Source organism: Pectinophora gossypiella, chromosome 18 (assembly GCF_024362695.1).
Source record: "Pectinophora gossypiella chromosome 18, ilPecGoss1.1, whole genome shotgun sequence".
Lineage (NCBI taxonomy): Eukaryota > Metazoa > Arthropoda > Insecta > Lepidoptera > Gelechiidae > Pectinophora > Pectinophora gossypiella.
This window is the reverse complement of record NC_065421.1, coordinates 6,585,272-6,605,421: the sequence shown is the minus strand read 5'-3', so window position 1 is coordinate 6,605,421 and position 20,150 is coordinate 6,585,272. Positions and strand designations below refer to the sequence as shown.

Below are 20,150 nucleotides of genomic sequence, written 5' to 3'. Positions count from 1 at the left end.
ACTTAATAAAACTCCTTATTTGGAAATGTAGGTCGCCCCAGCATTCCTTAAATACATAATATTTAAAAATAAATAGAAACGGGTAAAATATGTAAACCACGAATTTATTATTGCGTTCTGGAATTTATATTGCGTATGTAGGTAGGTACTTTCCTATGAGTAGAAAATTTTCGTTATGCACCTTTCGGCACATTTATTTCCTCTATTTATAAGGTTTTTTACAAAATCGAGTGCAAATATTATCCACATTAAGACCAAATAAAACAAATAAACTAAAGCTCGGCGATGTGTGGGTACTTCTGACTATCGCAATTGGGATGTAGTTCAGAGCTTATGACACAAAATAAGGAATAACACTCCGTATAGAATGGTAACTCTCCGCTCCCCACCAGCGTCTGAGCTAGGTTTACCTCACCCCTTCCCTCCGACATAGTTAATTCTTCAACGGTATGGCGTCAGACGTCATACTCACAGATGCGCGTGTACGATAACGTCAATGTGTGTGTCTGTGTAGAACGAGGTTGTCTGTATGAAGTGTCCGGGGTGTGCTTATGCTAAAATGTTGTAACTAAAAGTAAAGTAGGTCATAAGTATACCTACTCCAAAATCCCTCCAGAATCCCGGGGGACATATCACAAAAATCATGTCGTTACGACATTACAGGCTCATTACCTGATCGTCCGAAAATAAGATAATCCGTGATTCGGAAGGTACGTTAAGCCGTTGGTCCCGGTTACTATTTACTGATGTACTTAAGTAAGTTGTCGTTACATGTCTTGGCCTTCGTTACATGATCCTTATCAGGGCCTTTGGCGGATCAATAATAACCCCGAGACCAGGGTTGATGAAGTTGGTAATCCACCTTACAACCCACACGATAGGAGTCTTTTTCATTTCTATTTCTATGATTGGCAATCCTAAAAATTAACACATATGTTGACTTACCAAATCATCAGCGATGACAGGGTTCCCATTAGTGTCGAGAGCCACCACCATGTTCGCCAGACGTTCCTTGATGTCATCAATGTCCTTCCCCAGAGCCAGAATAGCCATGATCTCCGACGCCACTGAGATGTCGAACTGGGTCTCGCGGGTGAATCCCTTCTCTGTGGGAGACTGGCCGATTGTGATCTTGCGCAGGTACCTGTCGTTCAAGTCCACCACTGGGGAAGAAAAATAATAGTTAGTCATCATCTTCCTAGCATTATCCCGTTTTTCACAGGGTCCGCTTACCTAACCTGAAGATTTGACAGGTCCGGTTTTTTTATGAATGTAGAGAGTTTAGGTATTACCTAAAGGTGATAGGTACACAATACTGCGATGATCTTCAGTGCGAATGTTCATCACTGCTATGCACGTTACAGCGAACAAATAAATCATCGATACACTATACTTCGATGTATATTCTTGCGATGTGCTAACATCGCGAAAATACTAAATTGCAAATTTACGATCAGGTTTTGTGGCACCTGCACATTTACAAAGCACATTTACAAACACGCGGAGGACGGAAAATCAAAGCGCCTGCCCTGCCCGCCTACTTGATTAAATGTTTGTTTGGTTGGCACTACTTACTACCTTTTCCAGTGTCGCCATATTTATTTTTGTCTTACTAGTCTGTGTTTATGTTCACCGGGTTGTTCTAATTTTTAATATTGTCAAATCTAGTTTAAAACCACTAGAATGTAAACTGTAATTCTAAAATCGTATTAGTTTAATTTCTGTCTCACACATTCAACCTAAAGTTTGAAAAGAGCAACTAACCTCTGTTCCACATGATCTTCTTAGGGTCAATGTTGAGCCTCGCGAACTTGGTCCTCTCCTCATCAGTCAGCGCATCGGGGTCCGTCTTGTTGATGCCCAGCCTCTTAAGCCGCCTCACTTGGATAGGTGAGAATTTCCTCGTACCCTTTAAATATCAGTTAAAAGGATAAAACCAGAAAAAAATATATGTTAACAGGTGGCCTTTAGATGGGCTAATTAGTATCCTGTAAAGTATCCTTTTAAAATTTATCCTTATACCTGTGTAATTGTGGTCATTATCAGTCAGAAAAAATCCCTTTGGTTTTGTAAAGGTTATGCACTGTATAAGACATCTGGAAGAGTTGTATGACGCCTGATGAGACGATATAGGATATTATCCTGATCTAAAAATTGTCCTTATTTACCACTGTGCCCTTAAATCAGTCATCAATTCCCTTCCCTGGCTTTAATAAGTTTTATTGTTTCGAACAAACGATAGTTCATTAAAAACAATCTGGAGATGTTTTTTATTCTTTTTCTGCGACATTAAAGGAATCAGCCTAAGTAATTTTTTGATGCAATCTGATTACATCTTTTTGATTATTAACTTCATAGATGCAAAAATTTGCAACGAAAGCGAAAAAAATGCATTCACTGCATCATTTTTCAATGGGGGTCATGACACCCCACCTCCTGTGCGACAGGTTGGATCGTGGGCCACTGTAATTTTATCTTAATTCTCTACGGAGATAGGCTGTCTGCGACCTGAAGGCCCCCCCGCCACCCCTGACATAAGACCGATACTTGTGTTCAGATAGTAATAGTAATACTCTACGTAGTCAAAGACTGCCCTGGGGCCTAAAGACCTCCTTTCTTAAATTGGGGTACCTTTTATTTGCCGAGATACCAGACACAATAAATTTTATATTGTATCTGGTCGAGATCTGCGTTCCGGCATTCGAAAGGTTAAGAAAACCATACCTTGATTTTAGGCACCAAGCGGTCGTACAAGGGTCCATCCTTCTGTGTGAGCTCGTGGAATATTCTAGCATCCATCTGAGCAGCCAGCAAGTTGTTGGCAGCTGTTACTGCGTGGATGTCGCCCGTCAGGTGCAGATTGAAGTCTTCCATGGGGATCACCTGGATTATGAACTTGAAGTTACTGGCAAGTTTTGTTTATTACAGAAGAAACGTTTATCGTTTGATATTTGGCATAGAGGCGGCCATTAGCTCGCGACAAAAACTGAAGTGTTTGTTGATCCGATGCCGATCCCATCATGGTTGACAGCATGGTCGACGTTTTCCCTCTGCACTTATCGCTATCGACCTACTAGAGCCGATAGATTCTTTCAGACCACGCCCTGAACCGAGGTTTGCACCCAACTGGGGTGGTCTGTTGACTTAAGTTTTGTACCGGAAGAGGGCCCTCAGCGCTCCCCTTTTGTCCGATTAAGAAGTGAATCCTAAGGCAAACCTACAATAAGTCACGTCATAATTAAAAAAATACCTGAGAGTAGCCACCGCCAGCGGCGCCGCCCTTGACGCCGAAGGTTGGACCCTGGCTGGGCTGGCGCATGCAAGCGAAAGCGTTACGCCCGCGGTGCGCCGACAACGCCTGCACCAGACCGATCAGAGTCGTACTCTTGCCTTCGCCCAGGGGAGTCGGTGTTATGCTGTTGCATACCAAATTTCAGATTAGACCCACATGACTGACGTCTCGTCTGTGACCTTTTCTGGTCTTTTTGTTATCATCTCGACTGTATACGTAAATACGTAAGTATAAATGTTTTTTTCAGTGAGCCCCATCACTTCACCCTCTGGTTTCATAACTCTTGACCGTTTTCTAGACATAGCATAAGACATATCACGACATATCCCAATTGGGTTAGTCAGAGGTACACCATCGCAAGATGAACTAAGTAGAGAACCGAGCTTTCTGTTCAACGTGGTGATAGGTAGCGAGCCGTATGGCTAAAATGGTCGATCCAGCTGTGTTAGCTAAACTTAATAACTCATTGGTACAACTTGATATCAAACAGGCGCTTCCCGATTGAGAAGCAAGTGACTATATTCATGTTTCCCTGACTGTATTAAATATTGTTATTCGCTGAAAGATAGATCTTGTTTAGTTAGACTGGATTCTTCAATTCGATTAAAAAATCCCAGGCAGCAGAAGCTATTCTGAAGCAAAAAATACCTCTAGACTGAAAACAGCATAGCCTAGATTTTGATGCATCACTCACCCAGCAACGACGATGTACTTGCCACCGCGCTGGCCTCGCAAGCGGTCGAGCACGGAGAGAGCGATCTTGGCCTTAGTGCGTCCATACTGCGCCACTTCATTCGGGTACAGGCCGATCTCTGTCGCCAACTCACTGATGTCCTTAGGCTTCTGGGAGCGCGCGATTACGATGTCACTGTTACGAGAAATAGATTTTACAATTAACTAAACAGTAATGAAGGTTTCTAGGTGCCTATCTGTAATGTAATAATCAAACAAAAAGTTAAGTAAGTATAGAGGCAATATAATAATTTGGGTACAGTCACAGAATGGGCAAAATGAAGGTTTTGCAGGCGGTCGACAGCACGGCATGCGCATCAGATTCTTTTGTTACGCGACTTATCGTAGGTTTGCCGCAAATGGCATTAACCACTTAGCTGAACAAATGAGGAGCGCTGAGAGCTTCCACCCGGTACAAAACTTAAGACAACAGGCCTGAGGGTGCTCTGTTGGGCGCGAACATCGGCTATTATATTTGAAAGAACTGATCGACCCTAGTGGTATAGCGATAAGCGCTGAATGAGGGAAATCGTCGACCACAGGTAGGTATCTGGGTCCTGAAGCGCATCAGCATCGCAACGTAATTATAGTATCTATGGTGTTTATGGTGGAGGAGCTCGGTGGCGCAGCGTTAAACGCGCTCGGTCTGCGATTGTTGAAGTTAAGCAACTTTCGCAAAGGCCGGTCATAGGATGGGCGACCACAAAAAAAAAGTTTTCATCTCGAGCTCCTCCGTGCTTCGAAAGGCACGTTAAGCCGTTGGTCCCGGCTGCATTAGCAGTCGTTAATAACTATCAATCCGCACTGGGCACGCGTGATGGTTTAAGGCCCGATCTGCCTATCCATCCATAGGGAAGGTCCGTACCCCAGCAGTGCGGATGTTAATGGGCTGATGATGATGATGATGATGGTGTTTACCTAGGCGCCGGAGAGAGCGGCTTGATCCGCAGCGGGCGCAGCGGCCACGCGGGCAGCAGCAGGCGGTCGACCTGCCGGCGCGCCGCCAGCACGGTGTTGCGCATGAGCATCGCCACCGTCATCGGGCCCACGCCGCCCGGCACCGGCGTCACATGCGACGCCGTCTCCGCCGCCTCCGCGTATGCCACGTCGCCTACCAGCCGCTGACCGCTCTTCTTCGTCGAGTCTGGTGTATTTGGGCATCGTTTTAACACTTCATTTAGTGAGCTTGTCCTCTCAAGCTAAGGGTTAACGTGGATTTAGAGAGCGGATACAACAGTGAGTCTGTTTTTTAACTCGAATTGTAGTGTGTCTTCGATATTTGCATCGTAAGAAACGACTCAATCGGTACAGTCATTAGCAATATAATGTACCCACTTTAGGACTCTGTCGCACTAACATATTTGACATTTACTGAGACTTACAGTTCAATTTGTCAAAAAAGTTAATGTGACATGGTACCAAAGTGTATACATATTATTGCTTGTGACCGTACAAGTACCTAACTCTTGAAAAAGTATTATTATATCTGATTGAAAATGAAACTGCGTCTCAGCACTGGTGGTACAAGAATGTGAGGATATATTTGAGTTTCAATTATAGATGTAAGTTATCGCTGTTTTAATTACACGGTAAGTAATTACCAAACACAATTTGAAGCCCACGCATTAAAAGACGAAAACAAAGCTACTTACCAAATCGAAATATTTAAAAACTATAATATTGGAGGCATTTTGTGGTTATTTTGAGTTGAACAAGACATAACACATAGTCGAGTGACCGCACGTCGAATGGCGCGTATATTTCGTGTTGTTATCGACAAGCAATCAAGTTTACAGTTCACGACGGATTTCATTTCAGTGCAATTTGATTCAACGAGTACGCCGCAACTGGTCGCCAGTTGGAAGTTATGTCAATATTGTCTTATAACTGCCGATTCCGTCCATTGTCCCTACTTTACACATTCGGCGTTGATATTTTGACATTGTTTTGTCTCAAGCTTGGGAAACGCTGTATACACGCGGAAGTGTTTTCACAGATTACTCATTGAGTGAACTCCGGTGTGTACTTATTCCATCAGTTTATTTTACCCTCTACTACAGGTACATATTATTCCTAGTATTGCTACACATATTTTCCTGTTATTGTTGAGCTGTTGAGCATCATTACTTGCACAACGTGTGTAAAGGTTACATTACACAGTGCGAGCAGCTGATGTGACAATAGACAGCTACTGTGCCTATGTACTCTTATGACAGTATGTAGACTGTGTAGAGCTCGACTCGCCTCGCACGGTCACACTATGCAAACTGCTGGCGTCGCAGAAGACAGCTACTATACCAGTGTAATGGTATAATTCGTTTGTATCACGTCGCCCAAACAAGAAACACTGTACCCGGCGGGGGCCCGAGCGTACGAGCTACTGTCATTTCGCAAAATCGTGCGAGTTGATGACCGAGTGGCGTGCGAGTGGTGTGGTGGGGGAAGGCAAGTAGCGAATAAAAACAATAAATGTTGAAGTAACTCGAACGCGAGCAACTGTCCCACTCGCACATGACAGTAACTCGTCTGATGCGGTCGCACGTGCGTAGTAGTTGCACCTCAATAACTGACTCGGTCAGCTCGCATGTTAGCTCGCACTGTGTAACCTAGGCTTTAAGCATGTTCTCTTCTTTATACGGATTTGCTAACACTTTAACGAATTAAACTTCTACAGACCCATAGCCAAGTGTCCTAGTGAATAGTACTGCAATGTTACCTGGGATAGCATTGATGCCGCAGTCGATGACGACGGCCCCGGGTTTGATCCAGGAGCCGCGCACCATCTCCGGGCGACCGATGGCCACCACCAGGATGTCAGCTGACCTCGTCTATACAACACAACAATACAATTTTAGCCATATTCTCGCAACATGACACATCGTAACTTTTCATTACACACAACCATGAAGTTTAAAAAGGCGCACATGAGAGTAAGTTCGCAATGTCAACAATAGGGAGGTTTCCAACTACTTACTCAAATCAGTTACTTTTTACTAAACACGAAATTACTATGGAATTTGTATGTAAAAGCAACCTGTGACGTCATAGAAAAAGTGACAAAATGTCGCACTTATTATTACATTGTTCTTGATTAAAATTCATAAATAAGTTAAATAGAAAAAAGAAAACGTTTTTGTCACTTTTACGACTGTCTTTATTTAGTAATCAGAATTTCATAATTTGTTTCTTTGACCTAAGAAACTACCCAATTGTCAAATAACAATATTGCTTTTTAACATGAATATTTGCTCCAATGTGTCTTTAGACCTCCTGTTTATGTTTGTAACAGAAGAAATTAAACAATAAAATTATCTATTGCACACACAGGAAAACAATGATAAATAAATAATTAAAAAGCACACTAAGTAGCAAGCATGTTTTACTGATTTTTTAAACATCCTTCTATAGTTAGGTACTTGTTTTAATTATTAGTTAATAATTCTGAAACTCCATACATTTATATACGTACATATTCTTCTACATAAGTACGTCATTATTTTTAGAAAAGAACCTACTCTGTTGGTCCGTTAGCAGGGGAACATCACGTAAGCATTGAAAATTCCCATTTTACATCCATTGTTAACTGAAAATTGACAAGTTGAATAAGTAGGATTGCCCACTAAGCAACCGTTGTAAGGAAACACCTAAACAATAATAAAAAATCCTCATGTGAGCACATCAATGATAAATTATGAAATACTGATTATTAAATAAAGACAGATCTAAAGGTGACAAAAACCGTTATGTTAAAATTACTATGAGATATTGGATGGATGACGGACGAGCGCGCAAGCTATCATATTTTTATGACGTCACTTATTGTAGACTTGCCGCAAATGTCGGTAGCTACTTGGCCGGGCAAAAGTATCACACAAATAGACGACATGTGACGAACTCGAATTGGATAAGCATCGGAGTCCGGAGTAGTACGAAAAGGCCCTTATTGTATAGAAAGCGGTTCTACAGGCGGGATTTCCCGGACTCTGTCCCAGTGAGGTAGTTTAAGCGAAGGCAAAAGTAGTAATAATTTACATAATGATACTAATTGGAACAAGATACCTATGAAACATGGTCCGCAGCGCGATTTACCTTACAGCTAGTTTGTGCTTCAAAAGCATGTCAGTAAAGAGACGCTGTACGAGTACGGAATACGCTATTGGAGTACGGAACCACTCTAGCGTATCATTGATGATCGGAAGAGAATCAATCCGAGTAAAAAATTGTGGTCTTGAAATTAATTGAAAGAAATCCTTGATGAAAATCACATCAGAATGTGTTTTTTTTAAAGAGGCAGTTACGTGGTTTTCACTTTAAGCCGACGAGATGGTCCGCTTACAAAATATAACTTACGATCTCGCTAAGATTCTTTGTCTTGGAGTGGCAGACGGTGACCGTGGCGTGTTCCCACTTGAGCAGCTCTGCGACAGGCGTGCCGACGATGCGGCTGCGGCCCAGCACCACCACGTTCTTGCCAGCTATAGTCACGCCGGTTCTTCTGATCAGCTCTACGCACCCCGCTGGCGTGCAGGGAATGAAGCCACTCATGTCGCCTACTGCTACCTTACCCTCGTTTATCGTGTTAAGGCTGGAAGATATTTAAAACATTAGTTAAGTAAGAAAGGTAAATATTTTCATAAAATATCCAATCCAATATATCCACTAAAAAGACCACAACGAAACAATTCATCTAAAAAGCAATATTGCTTTCATTGCGTACTTACTTTTATATAAGTACCCAAATGTCAAATTGCAATATTGCTTTTAAGGTGAATTGCTACGATATGGTCTTTTTAACCTCTCAGGACTTCAAATACAATCTTAAATGAGGGACACTGATGAGTTAAGCTCGCCTTTGAAAATTAGGTAGTTCCCGACGAACCAATTAACGTGCTTTCCGAAGCACGAAACCATCTTACTTTTTCGGACAATCAGGTGATTCAAACCTGCAATGTCTTTACCAAACAAAGGACAGTCTCACAAAGTGATTTCGACAATGTCCCCATCGGGAATCGAACCCAGACCTCCAGATCGTGTGCCTAACGCTCTCACCACTAGACCACGGAGGCTGTTCTAGGTATAGGAATCTAAATATATAAAAGGAGAAACTGACTGACTGAGATATCAACGCACAGCCTAAACGGCTAAACGTAGCCACTTGAAATTGGGAAGGGACGTAGCTTAGGTACCGTAGAGGTGCACTAAGAAAGGAATTCCCGAAATTACCACGGGAACGGGAATTAGCGGGAAAATCCTTCCACGCGGACGAAGTCGCGGGCAAAAGCTAGTACTATAATAACACATTATACATCAATGGCTGGCCCGGTTTATGTCGGAAGATTTGTCGTCGCCTTGATAGAAGCAGAAGGAAAAAGTGGTATACGAATAAGTTTTAATAACTTACCCATCAACATCTTTGTCTGGTGACACAGAGTCGGTGATCTTGTGCGAGTCGATGTCATTGTCGGTGTCTAGTGGCATCTGGACGATGATACCATGGACGCTGGGAGAGGTGTTCAGAGCGTTGATTTGAGCTAGCAGCTGGATAAAGAACAGTCAAAGATTAGTGAAAGAACCATTTCAGTTTCAGTAGGGAAGGCGTCCGTGGTCCAATGGTTGAGCGTTGGGTTCACGATCCGGAGGTCCCGGATTGGAATCCCGGATCCCTAGTTTGGTTAGGATATTACAGACTGAACACCCGGATGTCCGAAAGTAAAATGATCCGTGATCCGATCGGAAAGCCCATTAAGCCGTTGTTCCCGGTTACTACTTACTGATGTAAGTATGTAGTCGTTACATGATCCATATCGAGGGCCCTTCGCGGCTTAATAATAACCCTGCCACCAGGGTCGATGAGGTTGGTAATCAACCCCATAACCCACACGATAGAAGTAGGGAAGAGTTAAGTATTTTTTATTCGATTGCGCAATGCGAGAAAGATAATTTTCAGCCTATATTAATGAAAACTAAGAAGGTATTACAATTTAAAAATTTCATATTCACCTAAACCATAGAACTTAGAGTTCAAAATACTCGTACTTTTTATTACGAAATTATGTTGTGTACAGTCATGAGCAATATCATGTACCCACTTTAGAACCCTGTCGCACTATCATATTTGACATTTAATAAGACTTACGGTTTGATTTGTCAATAAAGTTAATGTGACACGGTTTCAAAGTTTTCATATTAGTACTCGTGACCGTACTTAAAAAGTTAATAATTTTAAAAGTTTTGCTTATATAGTTAGAGTAAAGACAAAAGTACAAACGTAGAATACTGCCAATAGTATCACATTCTCTATAGTTTACCTTTAATAGTTTAGTATTTGCAAAACCTAATAGTAATAAATAGTGTTATTTTGTTCTAACATAAATTCTATTTATAGAAAGTTATAGTATGTACTTGTTTGTTATTTACATTTTGAGATATCGCACGAATTACGTTAACACATTTTACATTCTGATATTATTGTAAAGAAACAGTTTAAAGGTTATCATGGTCATAGCATAATCTCCATGTTTGTTACATCATGTGACACAACACAGTTTGAGAGATAAATAAAATATACTTAGGTACAGTGTTGTTTATTAGTTAGCATAGAACTTATGGCCTGAGGTTCGATTCTCAGTCGAGGCTATTTAGGAAGGTACATTATCTACCTACCTGACAGAACTGCATCCACTTTTAATACGAAATCCTATGGAGTGAACCGTAGATACCTATAAAACACACGAGCTCAGGCATAGGCGTGAATATAGATTCATAATTGGGGTAGTCAGAGGAAAATGATACATATGTATATCAAAACCCGCAATGAGGTAATGTGGTGAATAAGTTTTATCGGTTCAATAAGGTTGATGTTGGGACAGACGAGAGAAAGGATTGCGATCTTCACTCGCTAAGAAGGCATACGTACAAGTAAGCGCCTACAGAAAACGTCATAGCATTTACACGTACCTCATTTTCGGTGATATCTCTTGGCAGGCGTATGTGTTCGGCGGTCATGCCAATATCCTCGGCTGCCTTCAGTTTCATCCTGATGTAAACGTTGGAGTCCTCGCGACCGCCCACCTGGACGATGGCCAGTTTGGGCATGAAGTCGCTGACCTTCGCACGGAGCTCCGATACTTGCTTGCGGAGGTCATCTTCGACGGATCTGATATAAAGTAGAAAATTCAGTAGTTAAATCAACCCCTCTTTGACGGAAGATTGATATAGTGATGTTGGGCAGAAGAGGGTATCTAATATTACGTTATAGAACTACAAGCAGACATACATACCATAATTGTTTACATTTTTAATCGAACGTGGTTACTAAGTAATTACGTGTAGATATATTATGTAGAAATAGTTCATTGTAAGTACATTTAACAGTTTAATGATAACAGACGACTGAAAAAGAAACCTGGATCTGCTAGAACGGTATCATATAGAACAATAAAATCTTCAATAAGTAGATCTTCTTCTTCAATCGTGTGGATTGTGAGGTATATTACCAACCCCATCAACCCTGGTGTCAGGGTTACTATTGAGCCGAAAAAAGCCCCTGACATGGCTCATGTAACGACTACTAACTTACATCAGTAAGTAGTAACCGGGACCAACGGCTCAAAGAATCTCATGAAAAGATCCAAAGTCATGGTCAACTATTTTTAGAACTGATTTTAAAAATACATACATTTATACGTAGGTAGTTCCACGCGGAAAAGAGATTTAGTAATCAGTAACTAAACAGTGTCTAAACTTATCTTCAAACTTCGTAAACTACATAGTTGATGAGTTTCGAGATATTTATGATAATCTTAACTACGTATGTAATTACCTAGTGATAAGGTATGGGTAAGAAATCTCTTTTTAACAAAACCAATAAGTTGTAATGTACCTAATTAAAAATTGGGGGACATAATACTACAACTGGGGGGTTAAAATGGCCACATCGAAGCAATTTATCTAAGAAAGCAATATTGCATTTTTCAAAGTATGTGCGCAATGCAAACAAATGTCAAATAGCAATATTGCTTTCTTAGATGAACTGCTTCGATGTGGCCATTTTAACCCCCCTGATAGACGATTAGTATAACCACAGTGTAAATATAGATAGTACGATAGATGAGATGAGATAGTACAAAAAACACCGTACTTAGCCACCTCCTTCCCAGAAATAGGTTGCGCCACCATGGTAAATTTAGACCGGCTTGTCTGAACGCTGAACACCCACTGTTACATCGCGCCGGCTGCTCATCTGACCCAGGTGATAACCCCAGATGTCTCCAGAATAACCAATAGGTATGTTTGTTTCATACAAGATTCGGTATATTCCATAGATGTCGATACAATTATGTAATATGTGTGAAAATATAATGGTGTCTATTTAGCATTTATATTTTTTATGTATTGAATTTATACTTCAGGATGATTAAATAATTGATATGAAATAAAAATGAGTGTGCCATACTTGTTGCCAAGTTTTGGGCCGATACTATTTAGTTTGCCATCGACACGATAAGAAGATCGAGTGACGAGGATTAGACGAGGCTTATTAGGTACAATAACGGCCTCCGTGGTCGAGTGGTTGAGCGTTGTGCTCACGATCCGGAGGTCCCGAGTTCGAATCCCGGAAAACAAATTACAAAAATCACTTTGTGTGTGATGTGATTTGTTTGATTAGGACACAGGCTGATCACCCGATTGTCCGAAAGTAAGAAGATCCGTGCTTCGGAAGGCACGTCAAGCCATTGGTCCCGGTAATTACTTACTGATGTGAGTACGTAGTCGTTCAGGAGTCATGTCAGGGGCCTATGGCGGCTCAATAATAACCCGAAACCAGGGTTGATGGGGTTGGTATTCCACCTCACAACCCACACTATAGAATACACTATGCAAAGTAGACATGCAAAACTAAACATGCGTAAAAGTATCCAAATCATGCCAAACATACCTTAAACAGTCTTTAGAGAATTTCCTTAAACCTACACTAACTGCAGTAAATCGTTTTAAAATATTTATACTCATTTCAAGCTCCTCTATCACCAATGCATTTAAAGAGTCATGGACAACTAAAGATGCGAAGTCGGAAACACCAATTGACCGAATTAGAATTGTTAATGGAACCTTTATTGTTTAACAGACAGTTGTTATCGATACCAACTTGGTGTTAAACAATCGAAAACTTATTTTCTTCCTTACGTAAAAACTGTTCTACAGTAATGACGTCATTACTTAAGTGATAATGATAAGAGAGTTCAATGTATTTAATAAACATTTACACAACATTCCCGTTGGTTATTATTTCATTCAAGAAAATAAACTTTGTTTAACATATTTAACATATAAAAAATAATGGGAAAGCGAAGTCTTTATATTCAAGTCTATTGGGAAGGAAATTCCCAGTAGTTCAACTGGTAAGACTACTGGGAATAGGGGAATTAAATTACATTAAGTACATATAACAGCATACAGCAAGGAGAGGAATGCTACACCGACAAGAGCGTGGCTCTTAAATTAGTGATGTGACAAATAACAAAAACGGTGATAGCTCTGTTCGGAGAACGAGTGACTTACATCGTAGGATCACGGGTTCGAATCCCGGCTTGGGCCCTGAACCACTATGAGTTTGAATTCATGTTTGGATCAGTGTTTATATTTTTTTGGAAATTTGACAAACATCTGGCGAGGAGTGGCTGTACAAGTATACTAGATGTCTACCCCTTTGGGGACACAGGCGTGATGCTATGTTAATTACATACTCACGCACGCTCATCACCTCAGATAATATGACTTGTTGCAGATTTGCCGTAGATCGCGTCACGTTTTTCTATGAAGTTGTGACTTCTTTGGTTGCTTTTTCATGCAAATTCCATGGTAATGTTTTTTGCAAAAAGTGACGGATTTGACTAGTTAGAAAAGTCTTGACGAAAAGATTTGCTTGAAATGGTCACAGTGGATAAAAGTAACTAATACTTACTTTTAAAAAAGGAAAGCGTCAATTTACATCGTAATACCTAATCGAGACGAAAAAAATTCAGTAGTCATTGAAATACTCTGTAACAAAGTCACTCTTTGTAAGAAAAAAATACCTAATATTTCGGTAAGTATAATACAATTTCTACGGTTCTGCAAAACGAATGAAGTTTGAAATTAAACATCCACTATCTACACTAAGTTTAAACACTATAGATTTGAATACAGCGGACATACAAAAATATTATATAAAAGTACGTTTTTTTCTAGCGATCAACCATTCATTACTGAATATACTAAACTAATTAACAATATATCTAAATAAATAATATATATATAAAAAAAAACCATTTATAATATCAAATAACTACTTGGCTCGTAAAACTACTCTTCAACATAATACATAGTTTTATAACAATGTAGGTACTTACTGTAAAACAAGACGAAAATCTTCCGCACAAGTCCACATGTTGCACTTGTCACTTTGCACATGTTAAAACCAATTCTCACCAAGTTATCTCAACGAGATACTAAGGTACATTGATATGACAAGGTACTTCTCAGTTTTTGCACGTATCTTGTAACAAAACCGGTTAGGCCGGACACGTTTGAATTGAGTGGATATACCGTTTACCTTTAAATAAGTACATGTATTTTTCGAAGAAACATACATACATACATAAACTCACGCCTGTAATCCTTAATGGGGTGGGCAGAGCCACAAGTAAACAAAGACAACTTGCAGCCACTGTTGATACGATGTCGTATGCTGATATGATAAACCTTATGGTGATAAGGGATCAGCCTATCGCCCATAACATTAGTTCATCATGTAGAGACACAATCCCTCTGTCGGTTTTTACGACGTGTCCGGGAAGACAAGCAGCTGAACGTGTTCTATGTTTTTATTTGCTCCCAGAACAGCATAGAAGCAAACTAAATCGTACCATAAGCTCGCGCACGACTATGTCCCAATTAATAGGCAGAAGCAGTAGTAGTAGTTAGTCAGAAGTACATCTACCGCAAGATGAACTAAGTACCCACACCTCACCGAGCTTTCTGTTAGACCAACGTGATAGGTGACGAGCTGTATCGCCGTCTATAATGGAAAACTCGAAAAATACTCCACATAAAGATGATCAGATTGAGTAGTGATCGGATATTGACACTTATTTGCCTTACATTTAAAGGTTGACCGATGTAAAATGCTATCCATTTTTGTATTGAAAATATCCCTCAAAACCGTGAATGATCAAAACGGATAGCGTAAGTATAATTTGTTTTTAAACCTATAAAATTTTAAACCATGGTAACGTTTTATACGATCCTGGGAGTTTTATTATCAAAATAAATTGTTTTACGAAAGTTTTAAATAAGCGCCAGAATATGCGATCACTGGATATGAATGAGCAATACAATAAGTTTATTTTTAACATGTACCTGTTATTAGTACTAATAATGTCAAACGTAGTGTGTGTAGGTAACTAACCTTTTTTATATCACGCACATCTTGTTCAGGCATATCCACGTTAATTCCACACAATTTAATTATCCAGTAAAAGGTAGGTATTTATTGAATTCTATTTTAAACCTACCTGCTCGGGTATAACGGTGACTTTTGGTAATTTCTATGGCCAAGACGTTGCGGTTTATAAGTTGTCTTTGTGTTTGATCAGCTGATTACAACTGTTGGTGAGAATGAGAGTAACTGCGACAAACTTTGTCAACTACCTACATACGCGTAGGTCAGTATTTTTAAGCGCGACCGCGCCACTCTCGGATGGGATCAAATAAGAATTTAGTTGATATCGGTATAAATACTGAATGAATGAAAGAAATTAGAGTTACGAAAAAGATGTATCATACGGGTATAAGTTGTAGGGTTGGAAGAGGAAGGCCTAAGCTATGTCTATGTACTTATTGATTTCCGTGTGGTTTCTGTCCTGTGTTAAATGTAATGTACCTGTCTGTCTGTGTCTGTGGTGTCCGGAAGTAATAAATGTGTCTTTCTTTCTTTCTTTCCTAAGCGTACATATCGCGAGCTGATCAGGATGTTTTAAAGAAAGGCCAGGACATGCATGCAGTCTTTGTTGAGAGTGGAAGAAGCGAAGGTGGTGTATCAGGATCGTAGTAAGTGGGATTCCGTGGCCTCTGCCTACCCCAACGGGAAATAGGCGTGATCTTATGTATGTGTATGTGTGCCAGCAACGTTTTGTGTTGTGTAACTTATATTAGTAGGCGTAATAAAAGGGTAAAACGCAGTTGAAACATCGAAACGTTTTAATCAGGACTAAAGTAAATAACAGATTTAAACTAACGTTCAAGATTAATCACGTCAATTATCTTCGAAAGGTCATAAGACACACGTAATTTTAGAATTACAAGAATATAGGTGGTTCAATATATGTATTTTAAACTAACTTAATAATAACATGGGTACTGTGAAGGTTGAATTACATCTGGCTGCATCGCATCGCACTTTCCTATGCTTCTATACTAGCCCTAGTAGAGCTAGTGTGACTGCTCTGTGTCCGAATCAACGCGTGCGGTCGCATTATCTCGCTCAAGCAAATGACTGCTCTGAGTGGCTGAAAAGGATAGAAACAGGAGTGCGATGCGATCCGGCTACATATAGTTCAACCATGATCTTAATTTGGAACTCTTATCTAATTAAATCTAAAGGTTATCACACATAGAGAAGCAGCCTTCTTGAAGAACTTGAGATAATACTTCTCGCATTGTTAGCTACTTAGAAGACAGGTATCAAAAGTACGTGAACGATTTTGATACCTGTCTGTGTATTTAAGGTTGATGTACAGAGCCGCGAAAGCGGGACAGTCGGGCCGGGGCGAGGAATTTTGTTTTGCAGTTTCGTAAAAAAGTGACTTACATTAGAATTAACTAACTACGGAGCGCGGCTCGCTTGCCTCGCTTTCTCCTCTGTGTGCACCAAGCGTTATAGTTACAATTACCCTTTTTTGAAACCAAAAATAAGTAGCCGTAAGACGGCAAAGTAGATTTTTAAATTGTCATTTCGTTTTAATTATACCGTAAACTAATTTAAATCTATCCTTTAGGATTGATAGTAGACTTAAAGAACTTAGTAACAATCGAACAAAAATCAACGAGGTAATAAGATCTATAAAGTTTTATCACTTAAATATTTACGAGTAGTCACATAAGATAATCAATTTCTTAAATCTAATGTAGACTAAAGTACAATTGAGTACATGAAGTTTTTTTTTATAATTATGTACATATGGTACGATGTCAGCAAATGACAATAACAGAGCATTTGACTGGGTCAAACATAAAATTATAAAATGCTAATCTAGAAATAGAAGCCAGTCTAAGATGATCAAAAATCTCATTTTACTTTTCGACTTTTAATTGGATTTTATTTATGAATCAAGTAACAATGAGTATGACGTTGGAACACTTTTCTTGATGACGTCACAGGACAGGTATTTCCATACTAACTCCAAAGAAACGTTTTGACGTTTCGTAAAAAGTTAGTCAAGTAGCCTATAATACTGACAAGAGTCGTATTGTTTGAGATTCCTGAATCAAATAAACTCTCTCTCTCTCCTTGGCATTTATAATCAAATAAACGATTTGACTAAACCATTGAGTCATATGGCCCTGAATATTACTCTAAAAACAATGTATATTTTTCAGACATGGATTTTAAGGCCGCAATCATACTGACGTTTTACGGGCGTGCGCACGTGTTTTCAAATGTACGACAGCGTAGCCTACTGGATAGATATAGTGTACCCTAATGAACTGAATAATATGGAATAACCCTGCCATCGATTTTGTGACTTCCGTAGCTAAACGACTGAAAAAACCATCTTTGGTGTCGTATCTTCACATAATTGGCAAGAGTTATTAGGTAGAACTTTATATGAAATGTTGGAAATTAACCTTCGAACATACTGAAGTCTTCCTCCTTTTCTTTATGTCCCGTGGAGTAGAGGTGTATGCGCATCGCGTGAGCTGTCATGGGCGCCGTGTTGCATAGCTTGCACGTCAGCTCCGATGTTGACGTCATTGCGTTCCTGCACACATTACATTGGTTGAGCGTTGGGCTCACGATCCGGAGGTCCCGTGTTCGAATCCCGGTGGATCACATAAAACACTCTGTGACCCCTGGTTTGGTTAGAACATTGCAGGCTAATCACCCGATTGTCCGAAAGTAAGATGGTCCGTGCTTGGGAAGGCACGTTAAGCAGTTGGTTAAGGTTACTACTTACTGATGTATGTATTCGTTAGAAGAGTTATGTCAGAGGCCTTCGGCAGCTCAATAATAACCCTGATACCAGGGTGGATGAGGTTGGTAATCCACCTCACAACAGACGAAGATTGGGGTTGTATGGCACAGCACTTGGAATTCAAATTGGGAACAGGAGAAGAGTGCAAAAGATGAGCTTAAAGGATTACGTCTTGCATATCCTGGGCAATTTAAGAATTCTGGCCTAGCAAATTGAGTTGCCTCAGATGTGCAGAGTGGGTGTAGTTTTTGAGGCACATATCGGGTAGATAACGGCGGGATTCACTATCTGTAGCAATGACCTTCAGCAGGTAGTTCTAAAGACTGAATCAAATAATATACCTTGTGACAAGCATCTTCAAGTTATCGTTTTCCTTCTTGAGTTGCCTCAGCTGGTCAGCCGATAGAGGGTGTAGTTCTTGCGGCACGTGTAGCGGGTATATGACCGCGTGCTCCACCATCTCAGGCCGCGTGATCTCCAACAGTTCATGATCTGGGACTGACTTCCATTCCCACGCGCCAGCCACCGCCTCCGGCTCGCGGTGCTTGCGACGTTTACTGAACAAGCTGGGGACAAGCATATTATTGTATTTTTATTGCGTATGGCAATAATATTATTGTATTTGCCTATCCTAAGCGAATAAATGATTTCTGATTTCAGATTTGTTTTTTTTTAACGTATCTTGTTGTAGTTTTCCTCTGATGGCGCATCAATCTATATCGGAGTCGTAAAGTGTTTGCTGTCGTGAACTTATTGGCTGCCTCTTATCTATGGCTATAATCGGGTCGTCAGGATATATTATATCCTTCTGGTGTGGACAATCAGTAGGATAATGATGGTAAACGGCATTCTGCCCAGTTCTTCCAAGGATCAATGACCAATTAAAGTAAAGAAATTGCCCAAGAAACGATACGACAAATTCTTTATGCGACGAAAATATACCATACCCGCCTCTCGTTTGATAGAGAGTAGGCTGTGCCTAGCAGTAGAATGTATAATGCTTTTTCTGATTTATTTTAATAAAATATCAAATCGGATATTTTTTAAGTGAAATATGTCTAAAAGTCCTAAATACTCAGCAAAGTTTCAGATTTTAGAATCATTGACACATTGATGCCTGAAAACATTATACAAAATATGTTGAAAATATTAGGAGTGACTTAAAACCTCTATAGACCGTTTGTGTATAATAAATTAATCGAAAAATTGTATAGTAATACAGGTAAATTATTTTTTTCAACAGTTTCCCTCATCATGTGTTGCTTGTTACAAATACAAGGAAAATCAACATAAACACGTAACTAGAACAATTCTGATAAATAGACTAATTATTATGTTTATGACAATAATAGGATGATTTGCATGTTGGCTAAGTAAAATATGAACAGAACCGGATCAGAAAAATGCGAGATATTGAAGTAGGACAAAAAAAAAATAACGCTGAAGTGATGTTGTCCCTATTCACCTCATTTTACGGTATAATTTAAGTGTGTTTTAATACCTAATATTGTTAAGCGAACTACATTCCCACAGACCAACCGAGGACTTGGTTTTGTGGGGTTCTTAACTCTCTCTCTCTCTCTCTCTCTCTTTCCTTGGCATTTATTATTTCCATCTGATGGCGGAGTTTGCCTCTGTCTTCAGTGGGGTTTTCATTGTATTAACGAATTTGATCTTTATGAACAATGAACATTTACTATTTACGGTAGATTCACTTTAGACCTAAGTGTCCTTATCTAGAAAGAATATTCACGTTAGCCTTGAAAACGGCAAGATTATAAGCTGCCAAGTTCCAGTGCATCGCTGTTCGCGTTAAAAAGGTTCGCATTTCGACCGACTTGGATAGACTCTAAGATGAAGTATAATAATATAAGATGTTTTCACGTTTGAAC

At 39.9% G+C, this 20,150-nt stretch overlaps 2 protein-coding genes across 4 annotated transcripts in view; both read right to left on the bottom strand.

The window, feature by feature from the left end:
* Positions 1–14,554, bottom strand: part of LOC126374964 (C-1-tetrahydrofolate synthase, cytoplasmic) — a 31,127-nt gene extending 16,573 nt beyond the window's left edge. The window contains exons 1-11 of one of the 2 annotated variants that reach the window (XM_050021764.1): positions 14,416–14,554; positions 10,982–11,180; positions 9,426–9,562; positions 8,375–8,609; positions 6,741–6,852; positions 4,943–5,168; positions 3,987–4,160; positions 3,251–3,416; positions 2,725–2,883; positions 1,765–1,909; positions 946–1,163 (exon numbers count right to left, since the gene is read on the bottom strand). In XM_050021764.1, coding sequence (XP_049877721.1) covers positions 946–1,163; positions 1,765–1,909; positions 2,725–2,883; positions 3,251–3,416; positions 3,987–4,160; positions 4,943–5,168; positions 6,741–6,852; positions 8,375–8,609; positions 9,426–9,562; positions 10,982–11,180; positions 14,416–14,453 — 1,809 coding nt within the window. In that variant the 5' untranslated portion in view covers positions 14,454–14,554. Of the gene's footprint in view, positions 1–945; positions 1,164–1,764; positions 1,910–2,724; positions 2,884–3,250; positions 3,417–3,986; positions 4,161–4,942; positions 5,169–6,740; positions 6,853–8,374; positions 8,610–9,425; positions 9,563–10,981; positions 11,181–12,164; positions 12,262–14,415 lie in introns of those variants that run through there. The other variant, XM_050021763.1, reaches the window with a different exon arrangement.
* A 1,692-nt stretch (positions 14,555–16,246) lies between these two features.
* Positions 16,247–20,150, bottom strand: part of LOC126374963 (probable ATP-dependent RNA helicase spindle-E) — a 31,009-nt gene continuing 27,105 nt past the window's right edge. For both annotated transcript variants that reach the window (XM_050021762.1, XM_050021761.1), the window contains exons 26-27: positions 18,600–18,824; positions 16,247–18,045 (exon numbers count right to left, since the gene is read on the bottom strand). In XM_050021762.1, coding sequence (XP_049877719.1) covers positions 17,907–18,045; positions 18,600–18,824 — 364 coding nt within the window. In that variant the 3' untranslated portion in view covers positions 16,247–17,906. The remainder of the gene's footprint in view (positions 18,046–18,599; positions 18,825–20,150) is intronic.